Source organism: Schistocerca serialis, chromosome 11 (assembly GCF_023864345.2).
Source record: "Schistocerca serialis cubense isolate TAMUIC-IGC-003099 chromosome 11, iqSchSeri2.2, whole genome shotgun sequence".
Lineage (NCBI taxonomy): Eukaryota > Metazoa > Arthropoda > Insecta > Orthoptera > Acrididae > Schistocerca > Schistocerca serialis.
In genome coordinates, this window is record NC_064648.1 from 42,909,999 (window position 1) to 42,929,214 (window position 19,216).

The following is a 19,216-nucleotide window of genomic DNA, read 5'->3' on the forward strand; positions in this document are numbered from 1 at the left end:
CTACGATACTTACTGTGTTGTATCTACCCTCTTTCGGTGTTCTACTTGCAGCCTTTGAAACCGAAGCACTTTCTGCACTTACCAAAGACCCTCTAATTTAAAAAAAAGCCCAGTCCCCTCTACACATCCGCATACTCGTGGAACTGCTTCCTTTGTGTAGTTGACTCTTGGGCCATTTAGCTGAATCCGTAAATCCACCACCTTCTGACGCTGGTTGGGGAATCTGCAACCTACACAGCTGCAGAACTGTCTGGGACTCTGATTCAGACTTCACTCCACTCTGTATAAAAGAACCACCTTCAGTTCTGCCCATGATGCTTCAGATGGTGAGCTCTGCCTTCATCTCGCACACAAGACTGGCAGTCATTACTAGCCAGTCACCTGAAACCTGAGAGAACCTCTTCCAATCCAATGTGGCACATATTGTTAGCACCAACGTGAGCCACCACCTACTGCTGGCTATTCCATGTCTTTCATGGCATCCAGAAGCACCCATTTCTTATCTGTAAAGACTCCTCCCAGTATGCACATTGGATTCCTTCCCCTCGTTTCTCTAAATGGTGCCATTACACACCTAACAATGGAGCTTCCAATAACCAGTAATACTACCCTCTGTCCTGTCTTGCACACTGAGAGGCTTTCTCTGGAACATGGCAAGCGACTTCATCTGGCTCATGGATTTCATCAGCCATAGACAGAAATCAAATTGTTCATCAGACGAACTGAGCAGGCTCTCCAATCAGCAACATGGAAATTCTTTCACTGCCACCCACACACTGGAATGACTTCCCACTCGACCACAAATGAGAGGTTCAAATGGCTCTGGGCACTATGGGACTTAACATCTATGGTCATCAGTCCCCTAGAACTTAGAACTACTGAAACCTAACTAACCTAAGGACAACACACAACACCCAGTCATCACGAGGCAGAGAAAATCCCTGACCCCGCCGGGAATCGAACCCGCGAATCCCGGCGCGGGAAGCGAGAATGCTATCACACGACCACGAGCTGCGGACCAAGTGAGAGGTCAATCTCAGTATAGGCAGTACCCAAGGTGACCGCAGCAGTGAACCAATTGGTGGACAACACTACCTGGAGCTGTGAGCGAAGAATCACCAACTTCATTCACATCTGAACACAGCAATTACTATATCTGTCCATACCAGAGTTGGCATGGTAAATGAACAGACACATACAAAGTATAGGAGTTGAAGGTAAGGAACACAGACAATATTTAAAATAAGTCGCTTCTTATGAAAACATGTCAGCTCTCAGTACTCTGATGTACTACTGCTGCTACTATGAGAGCTTCTACTGGATTGGGCGATCTAAGCGCTGCAAGTAACACAAAACAAAGGAGTGATGCAATTCAGCCAGTGGTTCTATGGACCACACAGTTAATAAGCTTATAAATGTGCCTGATAAATACACACATGTGCACAAAATACGGGATTTGAAGCAAAATAACAATAATAATACCATTACAACTATAATAGTAGTAGATGTCGCCAAAATATACTTACAGCAATTGATAAATAATTCGCTCACTTGTGACAAACATCAAAGGATAAGGATGTCAAGTCATACATCAAAAGTCCCCATTGTGAGCCAATTTAAGTATTAATGCTGACGAACAGAGAAAATGAGCAAATAAGCTTCTAACAAACACTATATGCTTTCCTTGCAGCAAAGGTGAAGTCGTTGCAGCAGCAGGCATCTGGTGTCAACATAATGCTGTTCAATCAAACCGACTGTTTGAATACCAGTGGGTGCAAGCATGTTACTGTCAGTGTAATATCGAATAGGGAGTTCTAGTATGTGGAATTTCTTGAAAACCATCGATTTAGTGATGAAAAAGTAATATTCGCTTTGCATCAATGACACTGACAATGCAATGTCTCAAAGCAGATGTCAGCCTTGTTCCACAGAAAGTTTGTTCTTCCCTGATGTTACCAGGTGATCATACCATCTCTGTAGGGGATGGAGTTGGTACAGTTAAAATATTTAACAACAGAGGGAGCACAGATCTACAGGAGCTGATTTTTAACATTTTAATGAAATGCGGTACAGGATGAGCTAGAGTGTTGGCAAAGATGGCAGTCACATATACTACAAGTAATTTACAGTCGATAGCTTGCCAAAATCTCCACTCATTGGAAACTACCATAGCACGACTCGATGCATCCCGTGCATTGATGGAAGTGGAAATGTATGAATCATCATTACCAAATGTGGGCACTGAATTACGATCTAATTTAAGTTTGTTTATATAACCAGCTGTAAGCAAGAGTTTATAAAAACCCTCCATTTCAAAGTAAATAAACAGTTACCACTATAACCAAGTGGACGAAACGGTCTCACCACAAGGGTTTTTAAATGACTGGTCCTGCAGTGATGAAGGTAGAAACCTGAAGAACGAGACGAATGGACCATTACTTCCTGATATTAGAGGTGCTTTGGTTATTGGGGTTTCATGCAGTGGAAAATAATTACTTTTTACACTGTTGACATATCCTGTGGGAGTCCACTTAGAGCATGTATATATTTTTCAAAAATTCTGTTTCAATCAAAATATCAGCTACTGCAGGAGATTTTGCATGGAGTTAAGGTACTAACATACTAAACTGCCAGCAAAAGCAGTGATATTCCACCACCTGAAAACGTAAAACCAAACAGCATATTCATTTTTGGCCACATCTCTGTGGAAAATCAGGATATCCGCCGACATTTCTGCTTAGCACGCCACATGGAAGTGAATATAATTTATTTGAGTGAGACATACTTAAGCATACCAAAGCTGTTGGTCTGGGATACACCAACCTTATAACAATCGAACAGGACAATCTGAATTTAAAGCATATTTTCCAAGTACATGTAGGAACTGACATGGCACTCAATGAATTCGTTATATGCGAGGATTGCTGGAGTAACTCTCAGTATAGCTTGCTGGTTACAGATCGAACTACTAAACTGAATGAGAGTCAAAACTTCAAAATGATTCTTCAAAAAGGCAATGCACCAAAACGCACCTGTCAGTATATTGTACACTATGTACAAATTTACACGTGTTGCACATTCATTCAGAGGATACAAAGCACGTGCGTTCGACAAAAAAATGGAGGTAATCAACACTAAAGTAATGGAACTGAATGTCTTGTCAAGGAAGGTGCTATGAATGGTGAGGTGTTGATTGCTCAAATTCAGCAATATGACCTGTGTGTCAACGAGAAAATTGAAGGAGTCAATGTAAAACCAACGCATATGTGGAACAAGAATGTGATAGCTAAGGCACTTCACGCCCATCACCACCGACTGTCTCAGAATATACGTAAGTTGTAAACTGTCTCAAAAATGGATGAGTATGCAGCAGCATGTTGTCAAAGGAGTGTAATGTTAAAAACTGGGGTGTGGAAGACAATTTGACAGAAGTTACTTTCGTGAAAGTTAGGTCAACTGCAACGAGACCAGTGTCCCTCAGCAACATTTCAGCCAGTAACTGTCAGGCTGAAAGAGCTGTCATGCACTATGGATGAAACCAGAAACAGGAGGAGGAGTGCCGAGTTAAGAAAGAACATATGAGGTCATCAGGGCAAAACCGTATTTGTTAGGCAAGCACTCAATATGTTTAAGCAAGAAGGCAATAAGAATTGGGAACAAGAAATCTGAAAGATTGCCTAGGCTGTTACAGTTAATAATTTTGAAAATGTCGACTGTTAAAAATATACCCTTAAACTATAAAAACACGTGGTCCAATATCACATATGACCAACGCACGTAAAACCCCAAAAGGATGAATGGAAGTCTCATAGAGCGACAAATACAGGATTTTAATTGAACCAGCATTAGCAGCTCCACCTAGTGCTGGTAAAATAGTCGAAGTTCAGCCTGAAACACTAAACAGTCTACATCTAGAATATATAAATTATGGTAACTAAATGGAATCATAGATCGATTACGACTGTTTACAGCTTTAGCTGGTGAAGAGATTGCAGATCACATGAACAAAATATTATCGATCTTACCTGGGCTACGAAAATTATGCATCGTCGAGTAAGTGTGGAGAGAGTTGTTCATGAGCTTCACAGACCTGCATGCAGAATATATCTGATAATACGAGGAATGGATTATGCATGGCAGACTGATCTCTTGGATATGCAAAACTACTTACAATCAAATAATGGCGTCAAGTACGTTCTCGCAGTCACAGACACATTCCAATTTCGCTTGGGCCTTACCTTTGAATGTAAAGACAGGGAAGGAGGTTTGAGAGGTTTCTGAACAGTTGTTGCAGACAGGACTAAATCGACTGTCCATCAACCTTGAAGACGTATGATGGAAGTGAATTTTACGATAGACATTTCAAAGCAGAATTCGAATTAAGTGGGATAAACCACTACTCAACATTCTCATATTTGGAAACTAGTATTGCCAAATGGTTGAACTGGACCATCAAAAATGGAATGTGGAAGCAATTTAATCTTCAATGTATGTGCAAATGGCTGAACATACAGCCAAAAATCATCGACGAGTATAATCGCATTATTCACCACAGAATTAAGAGCAAACCTATTGAAGTCACAAAGGAATTACAGGAAAGCTTTGAACCCATTATGTTCCTCATAGAGCAGGTCATATGATGTCAAAGGAACAGGGCATTGATGAAATGGCTTAGTTTCTCATCAAAGCTCAACAGCTGAGTGAACACCCACAATTTGTTATGTAATTCGAAAAGCAAAGCTGAAACCATGCAGTAGTGTGACATGAGTGCTACGAAACGTATCAACAAAGTTGGAGGTGGTATTCTCGAGAATCTGCCATCAGAAGTGTATATCTCTGGATACAATTTCTGTGGAGCTGGAACAAAACTAAAATAGCACCTAGCTTATGGTGATAAGGGCTTTAATGCATTGGACAATGTATACAAAGTGCACATGATGTGTTAAAACGCCCACGTTCCTACAAATATCAAAGACATCTGGTGGAATAATTCTGTTTCTGATACCTGCATTTGCTGGGCTGTCAGCTACTGGTTTCATTAGCTAGGAGAGCTGATATAATTCAAGCAGTACAGAACGCCCGAAAAAGCGAAAAGTAATTACAAGCAGCTGAAAGGCATATTATGACCATGGAGGCCATTGCTATAGGTAAAGGCCTATATTTACATGGCTTTAGTTGTACATAAAGGCCCACAGCAATGATACTGGAAAAAAGGATTAATAACACAGATCTGGTTAAACTCGTCAGCAAACTTAAAATCACGAGATTTTACAGCGTGCTTATAAAGGATACATTGCCTAAGACAATGTGGAAATCCAAGAAACATGGAACTGTCAATTTAGATGTTGTTTGGGGTGTGGAGCTCTTGGTGATTTAAGGCCACCTGAAGAACTGTGTTGTCACTTCACCAATAGGAACCAGCTGATGTACAATGTTCGACGCTACCATGACTTCAGTTCATACCTCTGAGGATATTTCTGCATGATATTTTTCCTGAAAAATGCATAAAAACAAGCAGTATGCAAGACTCCACGTCATTTGAATCTGCGATGAAATTATGTTCACTCTAATCCTAATTGGCTTAAATTGAAAGCAAACTACTTTCCTCCCATATATGTGCAGGGGGTAGCGATGTACAGCATTGACTGGCTGGAAACATACGAAAGCATAGCTAACGTCACTGAATTAATAATAAATTGCATCTAGAGAATTGGGAAGTTGTGTCAATGCCTCTTGGCACTTGCAACACTGACAATTCATATGTATACTTGAAACGTTTTGTTAAGGGATTTGAGGTATGAGGTGAAGGCAAACGTTAATATGTTTAAATCAAAGATAGAAACAAAACACATTGCGGACTTCAGTCACAAATATTTAATAGGATGGCTACTAGGTTTCTCAGAGGGACAAGTGATGGTGCATAATACTGATAAAATTTTTGAGTTATCAACTGGTGAACCAACTGCCAGTCAGTACAATTCGTGTAGAGTGTAATATTGTAATGAATTTTGTACCTCGACGACAGATTAGTCCATATTATTTATGCATTTTTTCCTATAGTGAGTCTTGCTTATAAAAGTGTAGAAAATGACGTCCACAATGAATATGGGCTGCTACATGAAGCCAAGGTGGCATGACCCATACTAGAAGATAAGGGAGTCATGGAATAAGAGGGAATAAGATGAGTGGTCAGGCGTCAAAGAGAAACGGCATGCCTATCCACTGAGGAGGACATCATGCCAGTATAACTAGTTGCTCAGCATCTTCTGCATAGACTCTCTACCGGGCTCGTGTAAAAGCCACCAGTGGTGAAACATATTCCATGATGGTGGAGTGTGTTAAGACAGCAAATGATGAACAGAAGTGCAGAGGAGTGAACTAAACACCCACAGTCTAGTTATGAATGGACATGGGATTTAAAAAAAAATGGAGGAGGGTGGTCTGATCCGCTCCCCTGGAAGTACCACTTAGGAGATGTAGGACACTGAGGAACTGGGTACCATGTACAGCCAGGTTAGAATACATGGGAGGACCAAGGAAGTTTCCTATCAGATATTAGCAACAGGATTTTTCTAGTTTCAATGAATGGAAGAACGAAAGGTGCAAGATGTAAAGATGGTGTAAGAAACTCATTACGCAGCCAAATATTCATACAAAAGGTTTTGGCAGTGGAAAAGTGAAAGCCACTGTCCATGCTTCACGAGAAAAGAAGATAGGAACGACGCTGAAGACGCCACACATGGAGACACGTTTGTGTGGAACTGTAACAGAGTGTAAAATCCTTGGCGAAAAGGGAGCTGAGACACCTGTTGGGTGATTCCATAATATGGTTGCTTGGGATAGCAAAGACAATGATACCCAGGACGAGCATTCAGGCAACCCGTTTTCGTGGATAAATGTGTGTGACAAGTCAAACCATATAAACCTTGAGACAACTTTGTCTGGAAATACGGAAGCGTCCGATCCCGCCCGTCTGCTTTGACCCATGACGTCACAAATATGGCATTAGATCCCTCCTGGGATCTAATGCCATGAACTTTCCATTGGAGAAGTCATAATGGGGATTGGGGAAGAGGGAACAAATGAAGATTAGTCACCTTGGTGGCTGCTGAGAGCAAGCCTTCAAAAATCCACTGTTACAGGGGGAAGAGGCTGAAGAATCCTGTTCCATGAGTTCTACAAACATATTGGCACTCTCCCTGGGTCAGTCTGAATTCCACGGCAAAAAATCGGTAGGCAGTGGGCACCAGCAAAATGGAGGTCAGCCAGGTAAGGGTACATATGCCAACACCACTGAAGTGGATCTCCAAGTCAGGGAAGGAGAAGACCATTTGTTTTTGTTAGAGTTCTTAGAACTTTCTAGTTGACGGATGAAGAGTATGTTTTTAGCTGTAGAAAGTCTTTGAAGGAGTATGGCTTTTGTCCTTTCAGCCTGATAGTTGTGTAGCACGTGATTCCGCCACCAAATGTAAAGATCTGATTGCTTGTTGCATAGCTGTAGTAGGAGACAGGGATGCTATTGTGACCTGTGTGATTTCACTACTGCAACACCGACTTGAAGTTGGAAGTCTTGGTGGGCATATCCTCCATTACGCACGGCATAGCAAAAATGGTACTGTAAATGCCAGATGGTAAAACGCACAGATTTTGACTAGCTAACAATTTCAAGTGACAGGGTGGGGTTTAATGGCCTTCAATCAGATCTCCTGGATGCTTGCTCATTAAGACACTTGGGACATTCACGGGATTACAATTGATACAGCAGAGAGGAGGCGAACAGCTGCCCTCGTGAGCATCTCTGCCAAAAGTAACACACTTGGCCATGTTTTGACTGGATACACAATTTATTATAATGTTGACACTTGTAGGAACGCATCTGGTTTGGAATGTATGGTTGGACTGTGATTACTTCACAGCCTCCCTTAATCTTTGAGGCAAAAACTACTCGAGCAAATGGTAGAAAATGAGTGCATGTGGGTCCGCAGCTCATGGTCATGCAGTAGTGTTCTCGCTTCCTGCGCCCGGGTTCCCGGGTTCGATCCCGGCGGGGTCAGGGATTTTCTCTGCCTGGTGATGACTGGGTGTTGTGTGCTGCCCTTAGGTTAGTTATGTTTAAGTAGTTGTAAGTTCTAGGGGACTGATGACCATAGACGTTAAGTCCCATAGTGCTCAGAGACATTTGAACCATTTTTTTTTGTTTTTGAGTGCATGTGGGCATTAAGTTTGCATCCATCTTTATCATAAATGAGAAAAATTTCACAGAGTCTCCAACTGCAACACTTTCCAGAATAAGGCATGCATTAACTGTAGCAAAGAAATGACCCTCTTCAGTATGTGACACCATGAGGAACCAAGGTGCATTTGGGAGGGCCTTCAAATCTATAGCCTCATTTTGTTTATGTTTAGTAGACACACGCTAAGATGGTGATTGATACATTGCAAAAGAATCCCCCATGACTGTCAACATCTCCAATGGCATGCTCTTTCCAACTGGGAACCCCCTCAGAGGGGGAGTCACCCACTGTAAATGATTGTTCGCACCTCAGGTCACACCCCCCAAACTCCTGACAGAGGGACCAATTGGCATTTGGGAAGGTAACAGCTCAGTCACTCACCCTTCTGGGCCTGATCTGTATCAGAGGGTACATGAGAACCCTACCCGTTGATCTGGAGCTGCCAATTATGCATTACCTTGACACCTGTAATGTGTCTAACGAATGGGACAGCCTTCAGGAACACACCAGGATGAAGGAGAAACAAAGAGAATGAGGATTCACCAGTTAAGTCTTCACAGCCTTACTGAAAGTGGCACCAGCTACTTATGTTTCTTCTTGATGGTGGCCTGTAAACCACTACAAGCTTGTGCATTACCTGAGCACCACTGTGGCACCGAATTGAGAGAGGTGTTCAACACTATATTCATTAATCTGAAAGGCTGGGAATCAGCTCCAATTTTTGGATATATAGCCATTCACCCTTTCTTCTAGCTTGTTCTACTGCAGTATGATATTAGCTTGTGCCCATCAAGATGAATCTGTTGAATTTAAGTGATTTCATGTGACATTCTGCATTAAACACAATACAGCTGCTGATATGCCACCTGAACTTTTATTTTCCTGTATGGATATCAGACATTTGCTCTATTTATCTAGGAATAGTCACATAACGGTTGTTGCAAAGAATAGTATTAATGAATCATTACAGTAGTGCATTTTATAACTGAAGTACTCTCACAATTAATAAACAAAAATTTATATTTCTGAAAAAGTTCTGCAGTGAATTATGAAAACTTACCTTGCACTATCAGATGCACATCTTATTGAGGTTTCCACCTGAAATATTTGAAGAAATGGCCAGTGATTTACAACTAATGAGACAGTAAATACATAGAATTCTATTAACGCCCACCAACATGTGTTTGGTCCACAAAATGCTGCAAGTTAGGCTTGAAAATATCATTTAAGAGGACATGATAAACTGTTGCAGTTAATGAAACAGAAAGTTAGTAAGAATTCATTCTCCATTTTCTCACTGTCTTCAGTACTGTAAATAACTACACAAGCCAGTAATTTGGTTGTAGCCATACTTCCTACTAGATACTTCACAAAGGAAAGTGACCAATAACATCTTTAATCTGTTATGCACTTACACTTTGTGTAAAGTTTTCTTTCACTTTTTTTCTGTTATGAAAACTGCCATGCACTGACAGATGAATCCATCATCGTAAGTGACACATTTGGACCTTTATGCTCTGGGCAGCCCAGACCAACTTGCAGAGGTGAGGAGTGACTCCTAAACCCAACCTTAAGTTCACACCCAGAACTACATACAGGCTTGGACCATTAAATATACAAACATTAATAAATATTGGCAAACTCAAAATAGTTTCACACATTGTAAATGGACAAGTTGAAATTGGCATTACAAAATATCACATTCACAGATGAAGAAATACCACAATCAGAGAACTGTAGATTCTTCACAGAGAACACAGGGAAGAAATTCACGAAACTACTACAGAACTAGGCTCTGCATTCATAAATGGCAATTATGTTGCAAACGGTACCAAACTTTTTGGGAGGACAACGGTTCAATCCCACACCCGACCATCCGGATTTAGGTTTTCCATGATTTCTCTAAATCACTCCAGGCAAATGCCAGGATGGTTCCTTTGAAAGAGCAAGGCCGACTTCCTTCCCCATCCTTTCCTAATCCAATTAGACCAATGACCTCATTGTTTTGCCTCTTCCCCCAAACAATCCAAAATCCAAATTTTTCATTACCTCCAGAAGTCTCTCTCCCTCCAATAATTCAATATTTAGGTGAGAGGTACACAATAATTAATGCACATGCACCAATAGATCAGGATAACAATGCAGAAGGCAAAACAGTCCTCAGAACAATGTTGAGAAGCATCTGATGAAGTTCCAGAGGAAAACATACAGATTTTATTTAATTTTTATCCTCAGACTGGCACAGAATGGAGATGAGATCATTATCTGCCCAAACTGCTATTAAATGAATTTATTCACAACTGGAATTTTGACTGTTATGCCATTCTCAAGTGACAGCTTACTATGAACTAAGTCAGTGTTATTAAATGTCATGACTAGTGCTTGGGGAGTGGATATTAAGATGTGCAGTATGACATGACTTTGATAGAAATTAATACATAAAGTACTACCAATTTCTAGGCTTACAGATTACAAAGACTCCCATCTTGTAAAGAAAATGGATTTTGTAAACATGGTTAACACAAAAGTATTAACTCAAAAGGAATTATAAAGGATTCAGACATCACACTGAGCTACCACTTGAGAATTGTACAACTGCCAAATTAATTTTGAATAAGTACATTCCATATCAGCCCTGGTAGAAAATGTTTTCATTTATGAATGTCTGCCTGACTAGATGTAAGAAAAAAGGAAAACTGCAAAGAAAAAGACATTTAGCATACACCACTAAAAAGATACGAGGACAACAATAATATGATTTGAGAATATCAGACAGCTTGTGTGCCAGTAACAAAGCACAATTCCGAAAAGATGATGAATTCCAGAGTCAGACATAGATATCTGTTGAAATTGACCATTACCACTGAATAACAAAAGTAGGATTCCTGGCCTAGAATAACTGATAACCATGTTCACATAAGATTCAATGAAATTCCATCAAAAGTTCAAGGAGACAACAGCAGAATTCTAAAATACAAGATATATCAGAGATGGCTTAGGACAGGATGGTCCTGTGAAGGCCAAATTGATAGAGGACTAAAGGAGCAAAATACAATTGGAATACATCTGTAACATTTTAGAAGGCCTATGACTACAAAGCAAGAATGCTTTATTTAAAAATTCTTAAAGAATCTGAAATACAGAAGACAACACGGGTCTTCTTAAAAGAACTACAGCCTCATTTGAGATAAGAACAGACTATAGCCAAGGCAATGTACTAACTCCATTCTTCTTTCAGACTATACTACAAAAGTGAATATTGAACAGATGGAGCTGTTCTCAGAATCTACTACCAGAAGTTGAATACTACTTGGATAGGAAATTGATAATTTCAAAATTGTTTGTTCAACTTTTGTAGATAATTTAGCAATGCTGACAATGTAGAGAAACCACAGAACAGAGAGAAAGAAAAACAGTGGGAAAAGCATGACTAGTCGTCTCCTCTGATAAGCAGCAGTGAAGCAGTAATGGGTAACTACAGGACTGCAACATCCCTATCAAATACGAAGTGTGGGAGGGTCAGGGGAAGACAAATTTAAGGATCTACGAGAATTCATGTAGCCAAATGGTGGGGAAAATGGAACCACAAGAGGAAGACTATAAAACATGGACTCTGCATTTCAGTTAACAGAAGATGTTTATAGTAAAAATTCATTCTCCAAAATTGCGGAACCTCCAACTTGCAAAGTAGTCATTTGGCCAAAATACACATCTGTATCACACAGAATACACATCTGTATCACAAATACTAATTTTAGAATCAACAAAAGATAGTGAAAATTACGAAAAAGATATTAGGAAACAGAATACCACCACAAACATTTAAATTCAGAAACAATACAGAAGTATAGATAAATATGTAGGAAAATAACTGGAGACAAAATTTGGCATACAAGGTTAATAAGTCTTAGCACACTGAAAAGAAAAACTCTGTAACAGTACTAAAACCATTAAAAAATCTCAATGCCTTACAAGAGTGCACAAAGACCTACAAGAAACTTGTCTAAATTAGCAAGATATTTAAAACCAAACCAAATACAGAAACAGGATTGAGTTGGTAAATTCTCCACAAAATAACAGTTCCAAAAAGACAAGATAGAAATTGAACGTCAGGTGAGTGGAAAGAAAAATGTGTACAGAAGAAGGAGTAGCATAAATAAAACCTTAGCTGGCCTGTAATTGATCAGGAAAAAAAAATTGTTCCATATTTGTAGTACCTTCTCAGTAAAGCATAGCAATCATATATGTGCTGCAAACAAGTTGCAGCAAGCAGCTCAAAGAGTCTCTGCAAATATGCAGATAACAGTATTTGGAGTGTTTTGTTAGGCTACAGCAGTGATCAGAAATATTTTGCAGTGGTGTTGTTATGCTGTCAGTACTGCTTGCATGCAGTCACAAAAGAGCAATGCATTCAAGTGTCACTCCATCAAGGGCTGCACACTGCTGTGGTTACATATCTAGAGAACAAATACGATCATACAACAACAATGTACGTATGTATTCCTTTAGCTCGAAAGTTTGTAGCTTGCCTTGATGGTATGGTATCCAGTAACTACTATGACTGAGGTATTCACTCAGTGATTGTTTACTTGCAGAGAACTAGAAGTATAGCAAAACAGAACACTCGCTTGATGTGAGACAAGCTGTTTCGCATGTCTTCAAGATTGGGAGTACTTCTAGGGACTATGGCATATTACAACCACAAACAAGGGTGCACAGTCAATAGCAAAAATATGAAACAACAGTAACCAATAAGCCAAGGTCAGGTCATCCCTGAAGAGAGAGGAGGAAGGACAGAATGATTTGTATGCAATCAGCTGGTGTTCCAAGAGAAACATCTCAACAAAACTTGTGAATCCCTGTAACATGTTCGTTGCACGGGTGCATGTCTTTTGCCAATTGAATCCAATGTTACTAGACAGAAATAGATTTCCTGCAGCATTGAATATATGGCCATTTTTAAGGCAACCGGGAATTTTGACTGGAACACTGGACTTGTTATATTAAATTTGAGTGTAACACACCTCAATTTTGGAGGCAGTTTTTTGAAGAAACAAATGAACTTTATAAACTGCAATATATGGTATCAAGTCTTTGTAAGCACCACTGGAAATTAATTTGAACAAATAATGAAGGTAACTGAAAATCTGTCATGCATTCAAACTTTCAAATATTATACATGAGATAGTAATGTGAATCTACCATCAAATGCACAAGATTGATTGACACTGAACATTTCCCATTTAACACTGAAACATGAAAATCTATACATTTAATATTTTGCTCTGGTGAACTATGTTCCTTCTAAGTCAAGAGAAATGCCCTTAACCTACTATCCATTGGGGTTACTTTCCTGTGAGAAAAGGCTGACATCTGTGAGGCAGTATTAAAATTCACATTCATGTAACTTTTGCATTTGAATCTTTAAGAAATTTTAGGACTTTCCCAAGGTCAGTGCTATGATGGCAAGTAGAATTTTTGTCACACATTTAAACATAATCATAAACTCATTGACAAACAAAAGATGAATGCGGCCAAAATTAGTGAAGGGCAGCAATAAACAAAGGATGCAACAAATCAAATATTCTAACTCTGTTGATTGATCTCTCAAAAAATCAGATGCATAGCCAACTGCTAATTTGTCACTTTCCAGCTATAAAATATTATTCACAAATATTATATAGAAAAACAGTAAAATTGAATTCAACAGTACTATTTCAAACTGTGCAGCCCAACTTCAGGAGTTAAATACAGCCCTGTATAGTTTTTCATTAATTAATTTTATAAACACTGATTACAATAATGCTAAATAGTACTACATGTAAGCCAAAACTGCCACAAGCATAAACAATACATCAAACTGTACAGTGAATACATAGTTTGACTGGAACTCAACTGGATCCAGGGTATCTACAATTTGATTAGAACTGCTCAATTAATTTGACCAGAGTTAAATGTACTCCACAATTCCATACACCAAAAGACAGCATATTTTACACTACACCCTTATCATTATCAAATGTGTATTAGATATGTTTTTGACAAATTAACTATTACGCAGTGTGATCAAGATGTGTCAAGTTCAATTGGTTGTAATTCAAACTTGGTAAGTGCTACGTAGTAACCTAAAGCACCATGTAAATGAGCAGGAAATTACAATCTTACCTGATATGACACGTTTGTTTGTATAGAAATATTTCCTTGTATTTAATTACTGTAACAGTTGCATATGATGGCAATTTATCATGATTTCACTGATAATTAATGTAATATTTATCTCAGAATGTTTCTTAAGGTTCTAAAGTGACCAGCATGGGAAGGTGCTTATCTCAAGCCAGGCTTCACAAAATCCTCACCAGAGTACCAACGAATCCAGGAGGTTAATTGAGGAAGGACGATGGGGAAAATACAGAGACAGCACATGAGACACTGGAACTGCTCCTCAAAACTCATTTTCCTCAATATGTTCTGGCGGATAACATAGAGCAGAATGCGGCCCCTGAAAGACAATGGTTCTCAGGCACTCAAAGAGAGGACTGGGAATCAGCTAAGGAGTGTGTCAATTTCAGTAAAATCCAATGGGCGGTGGCAACATTCTAATTGGTCAAGTCACCTGGTCCAGATGGAATCTTTCCAGCTCTCTTAAAACAAATAGGAGACAATCTTATGAGAGTCCTCTGCACGTTATTCCAGGTTAGCCTAGCAGTGGGAGTCATTCCCAATGCCTGGAGGGCAGTGAAGGTTGTCTTTATTCCAAAGCCAGGGAGAATTGATCATACGAAGGCCAAGGATATGAGACCAATCAGTCGAGTTAATGTACATGCTGGGGAGAGGAGGCTAACTAGGGCTCCTCTACATTCAAACTAACACACATAACCAGGTAAATCAAGTGAGACAGCTCTCCAACTATTTGTTGGGAGGGTGGAGAAAGCACTTTCCTTTCGAGAAACAGCCCTCTGCATCTTCCTGGGCGTCAAGGGGGCTTTTAGTAACACAACCTTTGATTCCATGGTTAGGTCAACAGAGGTGCATGACCTAGTGACCACTATATGTAGGTGGACTAGGGCCATGCTTAGTGGAAGGAGGGTAGAGGCCACATGATGAATGAAAAAATAGTAATTAACACCACTAGAGGTTGTCCACAAGGAGTTTTGTCCACTTTATTGTGGAATCTACTGGAGAACGAACTCATTGAGGAACTAAATTACAGACAATGCTTTTGCCACGGATACGCAGATGACCTTGTCATAGTAATACCTGGCAAATTTGCTGACAAGGTTAGGAATATGGCACAAGGTGCACTGGACATTGTGCAAGACTGGTACATTACATAGGACCTAAACGTTAATCCTAACAAGACTGTTGTGGTACCAATCACGAAGGAGGACATCTAAAGCTTTTTGATGAAACACTATCTGTGAAGGGGATAGTGAAATATCTAGAGATAATCTTAGATGAGAAACTAACATGGACCCTTCACATTAAGAGCATCTGCTCCAAGGCGAATTGTACTCTAGTGAGTACCAGAAGGCCTTGTGGCAAAAACTGGGGCCTAAGATCCTGATGTATGCACTGGACACACACAACAGTTGTTAGACTTAGGATCTCCTATGGGGCCGTAGTGTCGCGGAAGAATGTACAACAGCAGGCTGCAGCTAAGGAGCTTGCTAAGGTGCACAAACTGGCCTGCTTTGCCACAACAGGCAGAATTAGTAGCACACCAACCACTGGGATGTAAGTCATGCTGGACATGGCTCCACTACATCTTTGGGTTAAGATGAAGGCAGCAGCTGGTGCATACACACTCAAAACTGGTAAAAACTGGATCACATTGGATATCCAGACACACACACTAAAATATAGGAATGGCTTGAGAAATGCCGCCTGACTGTATAACAACTCCCAACTGCTTCAACAAGCCTTACAATACAATAATTGGAAGCAGGGAGCAGTGGGAAAACAGTTTGGCACCATGCACAGGACACTGTCTGGTTCACTGATGGGTCAAAATCAGACCAAGGCGCTGGGGGTGGGGTGTACAGGGTTCAGCCAAAACTGGAGTGCATCATCTCTCTAGGAAAACTGGCCTTGGTATTCCAAGCTGAAATTACTGCAATCAAGGCGTGTGTGGAGGAGAATATATATAGGTGCTACAAGGACCATAGCATCTACATCTATTCAGACAGCAAGGTAGCCCTCAAATTATTGGGAGCTCCTGCAGCACAATACATTATTATTGCAGAATGTCACAGGGCTTTGGTGGAGTTAGCGGATTCAATAGCGGAAACTTAATATGGGTCCTTGGTCACTCAGGGATCAGTGACAATAAAGAAGCTGACAGGTTGGCCAGGATGGAGGCAAAGACTCCATTCAGTGGACCGGTACCTGTTCTGATAATCACCAATGCTATGATCAAACGAACTATGGAACTGGCTTAGAAGAAGCACATAGAATACTAGAACAAGGTCTATAAGCAAAAACATAGTAAGGTAACGATGCCAAAGTTGTGCTTTAAAAGACGCTCTGTAACCCTGGGCTCGAAGAGGAAAGAGATTAAACTCATGTTTGGACTGATGACCAGTCATGGGAATTTAAAAAAAAACACCTACATACAATGGGTATAATGGAAGAAGACTATAAATGTAGCATCTGTGATGAGAGTGAAGAAACTGCATCACACCTAATCTTCCAATGCATGACATTGGAGAGCAAAGAGACAGAATTTTCAGTGCAACTAGAAGTGAAGAAATTGTGTCTAACAAATAATGGGTAGAGAGACTCCTTGCACTATCTAAGGGCACTAGTTGGCTTTACTAGATATACAGCGAGCAATACTGCACAATAAACTGTTTCAGTGCCAGGTTAGAACAAAGCTGTCTTAGCTTCTCTGCCAAAATCAAATTAAATCCATCATCCTTAGTGAATTTATGTTCAGGTATTTTTGACAAATTCACTATTATGCAGTGTGATCAAGATGGGTCCAGTTCAACTGGTTGTACTTCGAATTTGGTATGTGCTACACAGTACCTTAAAGCACTATGTAGATGAGCAGGAAATTATGATATCATCTGATATGACAAACTCGTTTCTATAATAATATTTCCTTGTATTGACTTATTTTGACAGTTGCATATGATGGCTGTTTATCATGTCTTCATTGATATTTAATGTTAATATTTATCTTAGAATGTTTGGTAAGCTTCCAAAGTGACCAGTATGGGAAGGTGTTTATTTCAAGTTGATTAGTTTCAAAAAGAACAATGTACTTTCAATCACTTATTTTAATTAAGTTTTGTAAGATGTTTTGAAAATGACTAGCATGGTATGGTTTCTTGAGGTTTTAAATAAACAGTGCTGCTGTGCCTCATAGTCTTTGGTAATGTATGTGTGTTTTCACATAGTCTGGGCCAATGAACTGTTACTGTTAAGTCTGCATAGCTTTTGACAGTAGTTGAACCGAAGTCTCTGGGTAGCCAACCAGTTGTGTCATTTCAGCTCTCTAAAATTGTATGGATGATAAAATTTTGAGCAATAAATGAGGATTTTGGCATTTTCTCATTACATTAAATTGTTGTATGTTTTTGTGACTAACAAACTTTCACTTTGCGCAACTGATAGTTCTGTTTTGTACTGAACTTTGATTGACAGCGACACAGCATCACTGATGATTACACCCAGCTGGACTTAGTTCCGATTTCACATTAGCTTATGTAACTGGGGAATCTGTCAAATATTCACAATTATTAACATAATTGAACTGCATTATCTTCAATCTGAAGTGTTCACCCTTGCTATGTGATCCTATATAATTAAATTTAATGATTTTAAGGATGGCCATTTCTATTTTTGTGTCTTACATTGACAGTACACCATTCAACTTAACTTTGTCACTGTGTTCACATGTCCTTATTTACTTGTCACTGCATTTAAATTCGTTTAAACAACTTGTTTAAGTATACATTAACTATTACAATATATGCCTAACTTCATACTTTTAGATGTTGCTTGACTGACAGGCAGCTGGTGGTTTTAACAGGGTAGATACTCAGTGGTAGATGGCCTTGACCCATGCATGGGACTGTAGAGAGACATTCTGAAATCAGATCTGTTCACTACCCTGAAACTCAGTACATCATAGGACCAATTTCAAAGCATTAACATTACACATCTTGATTCAATTTTCACAGTAAGCAATCAGCACACAGTGTCAGTAGCTGGACTGAAATCACTATCAGTTGCCCTATTGGCACACAAACTGAAGATAACAGACACAAGGCCAAATATTCAATTTTCTCTTTCAAATCTATTTCATTGTGGAATATCATAATGGAGTTCTTCCTTTCAGTACCGGCATAAACATCATAATGACAGATTCTGAGATGATCAATTTTTGTTGATTTTATACTGTGTACTCACTTAATAGAGAAAAGGCACCCGGGCAATATGAGATAGCTGTACAATACCACTCATATTACACTAAACTTGTTCCTTCTCTAACAGCAGCATATCAAACATCTCTGAGCCAATGGAAGTTTCCTAGTGGCTGGAAGAAGGTACCAATCAATCATATTCTCAATTAGTGTCACCTGATAGATGCACATAATCATAGCAAAATGAAGCATGTGCATGAATAATGCTGTATGGTATATTTCCAAGTTTTTAGGAAATCGACAAAAACCGTTAATAAAAATGTAATAGCAGATATTTATTGTTTGCAGATGCAGACTGTTGAAAATCGTTGGTTGTGCTTTTTAAAATTGCACTAAGGATAGGTTTTAGAAAATACATAACTATTAAAATGGAAAAACAGTGTATAGTAACTGATATACAGCATTGCTGTATATCACACTCTACTAGAACTATAAGGTTGCCTAGAGTCTCAAAGTATTAAATAAAAAAATTACATCAAGATACAAACTAATATTTATAGTAAACTGATTGCTTTGGTCTTAAATAAGTAATAGAACATGAGTTTGTTATGA

The 19,216-nt window shown here is 39.4% G+C and overlaps 1 protein-coding gene across 4 annotated transcripts in view; it reads right to left on the reverse strand.

Moving 5' to 3' along the window:
* Positions 1–19,216, reverse strand: part of LOC126427284 (zinc finger protein 493-like) — a 105,919-nt gene that overhangs the window by 24,180 nt on the left and 62,523 nt on the right. For 3 of the 4 annotated variants that reach the window (XM_050089560.1, XM_050089561.1, XM_050089562.1), the window contains one exon: positions 9,295–9,332. The exons of the other annotated variant lie outside the window; for it this stretch is intronic. In XM_050089560.1, the coding sequence (XP_049945517.1) occupies positions 9,295–9,332 (38 nt within the window). The remainder of the gene's footprint in view (positions 1–9,294; positions 9,333–19,216) is intronic. 4 annotated transcript variants of the gene reach the window in all.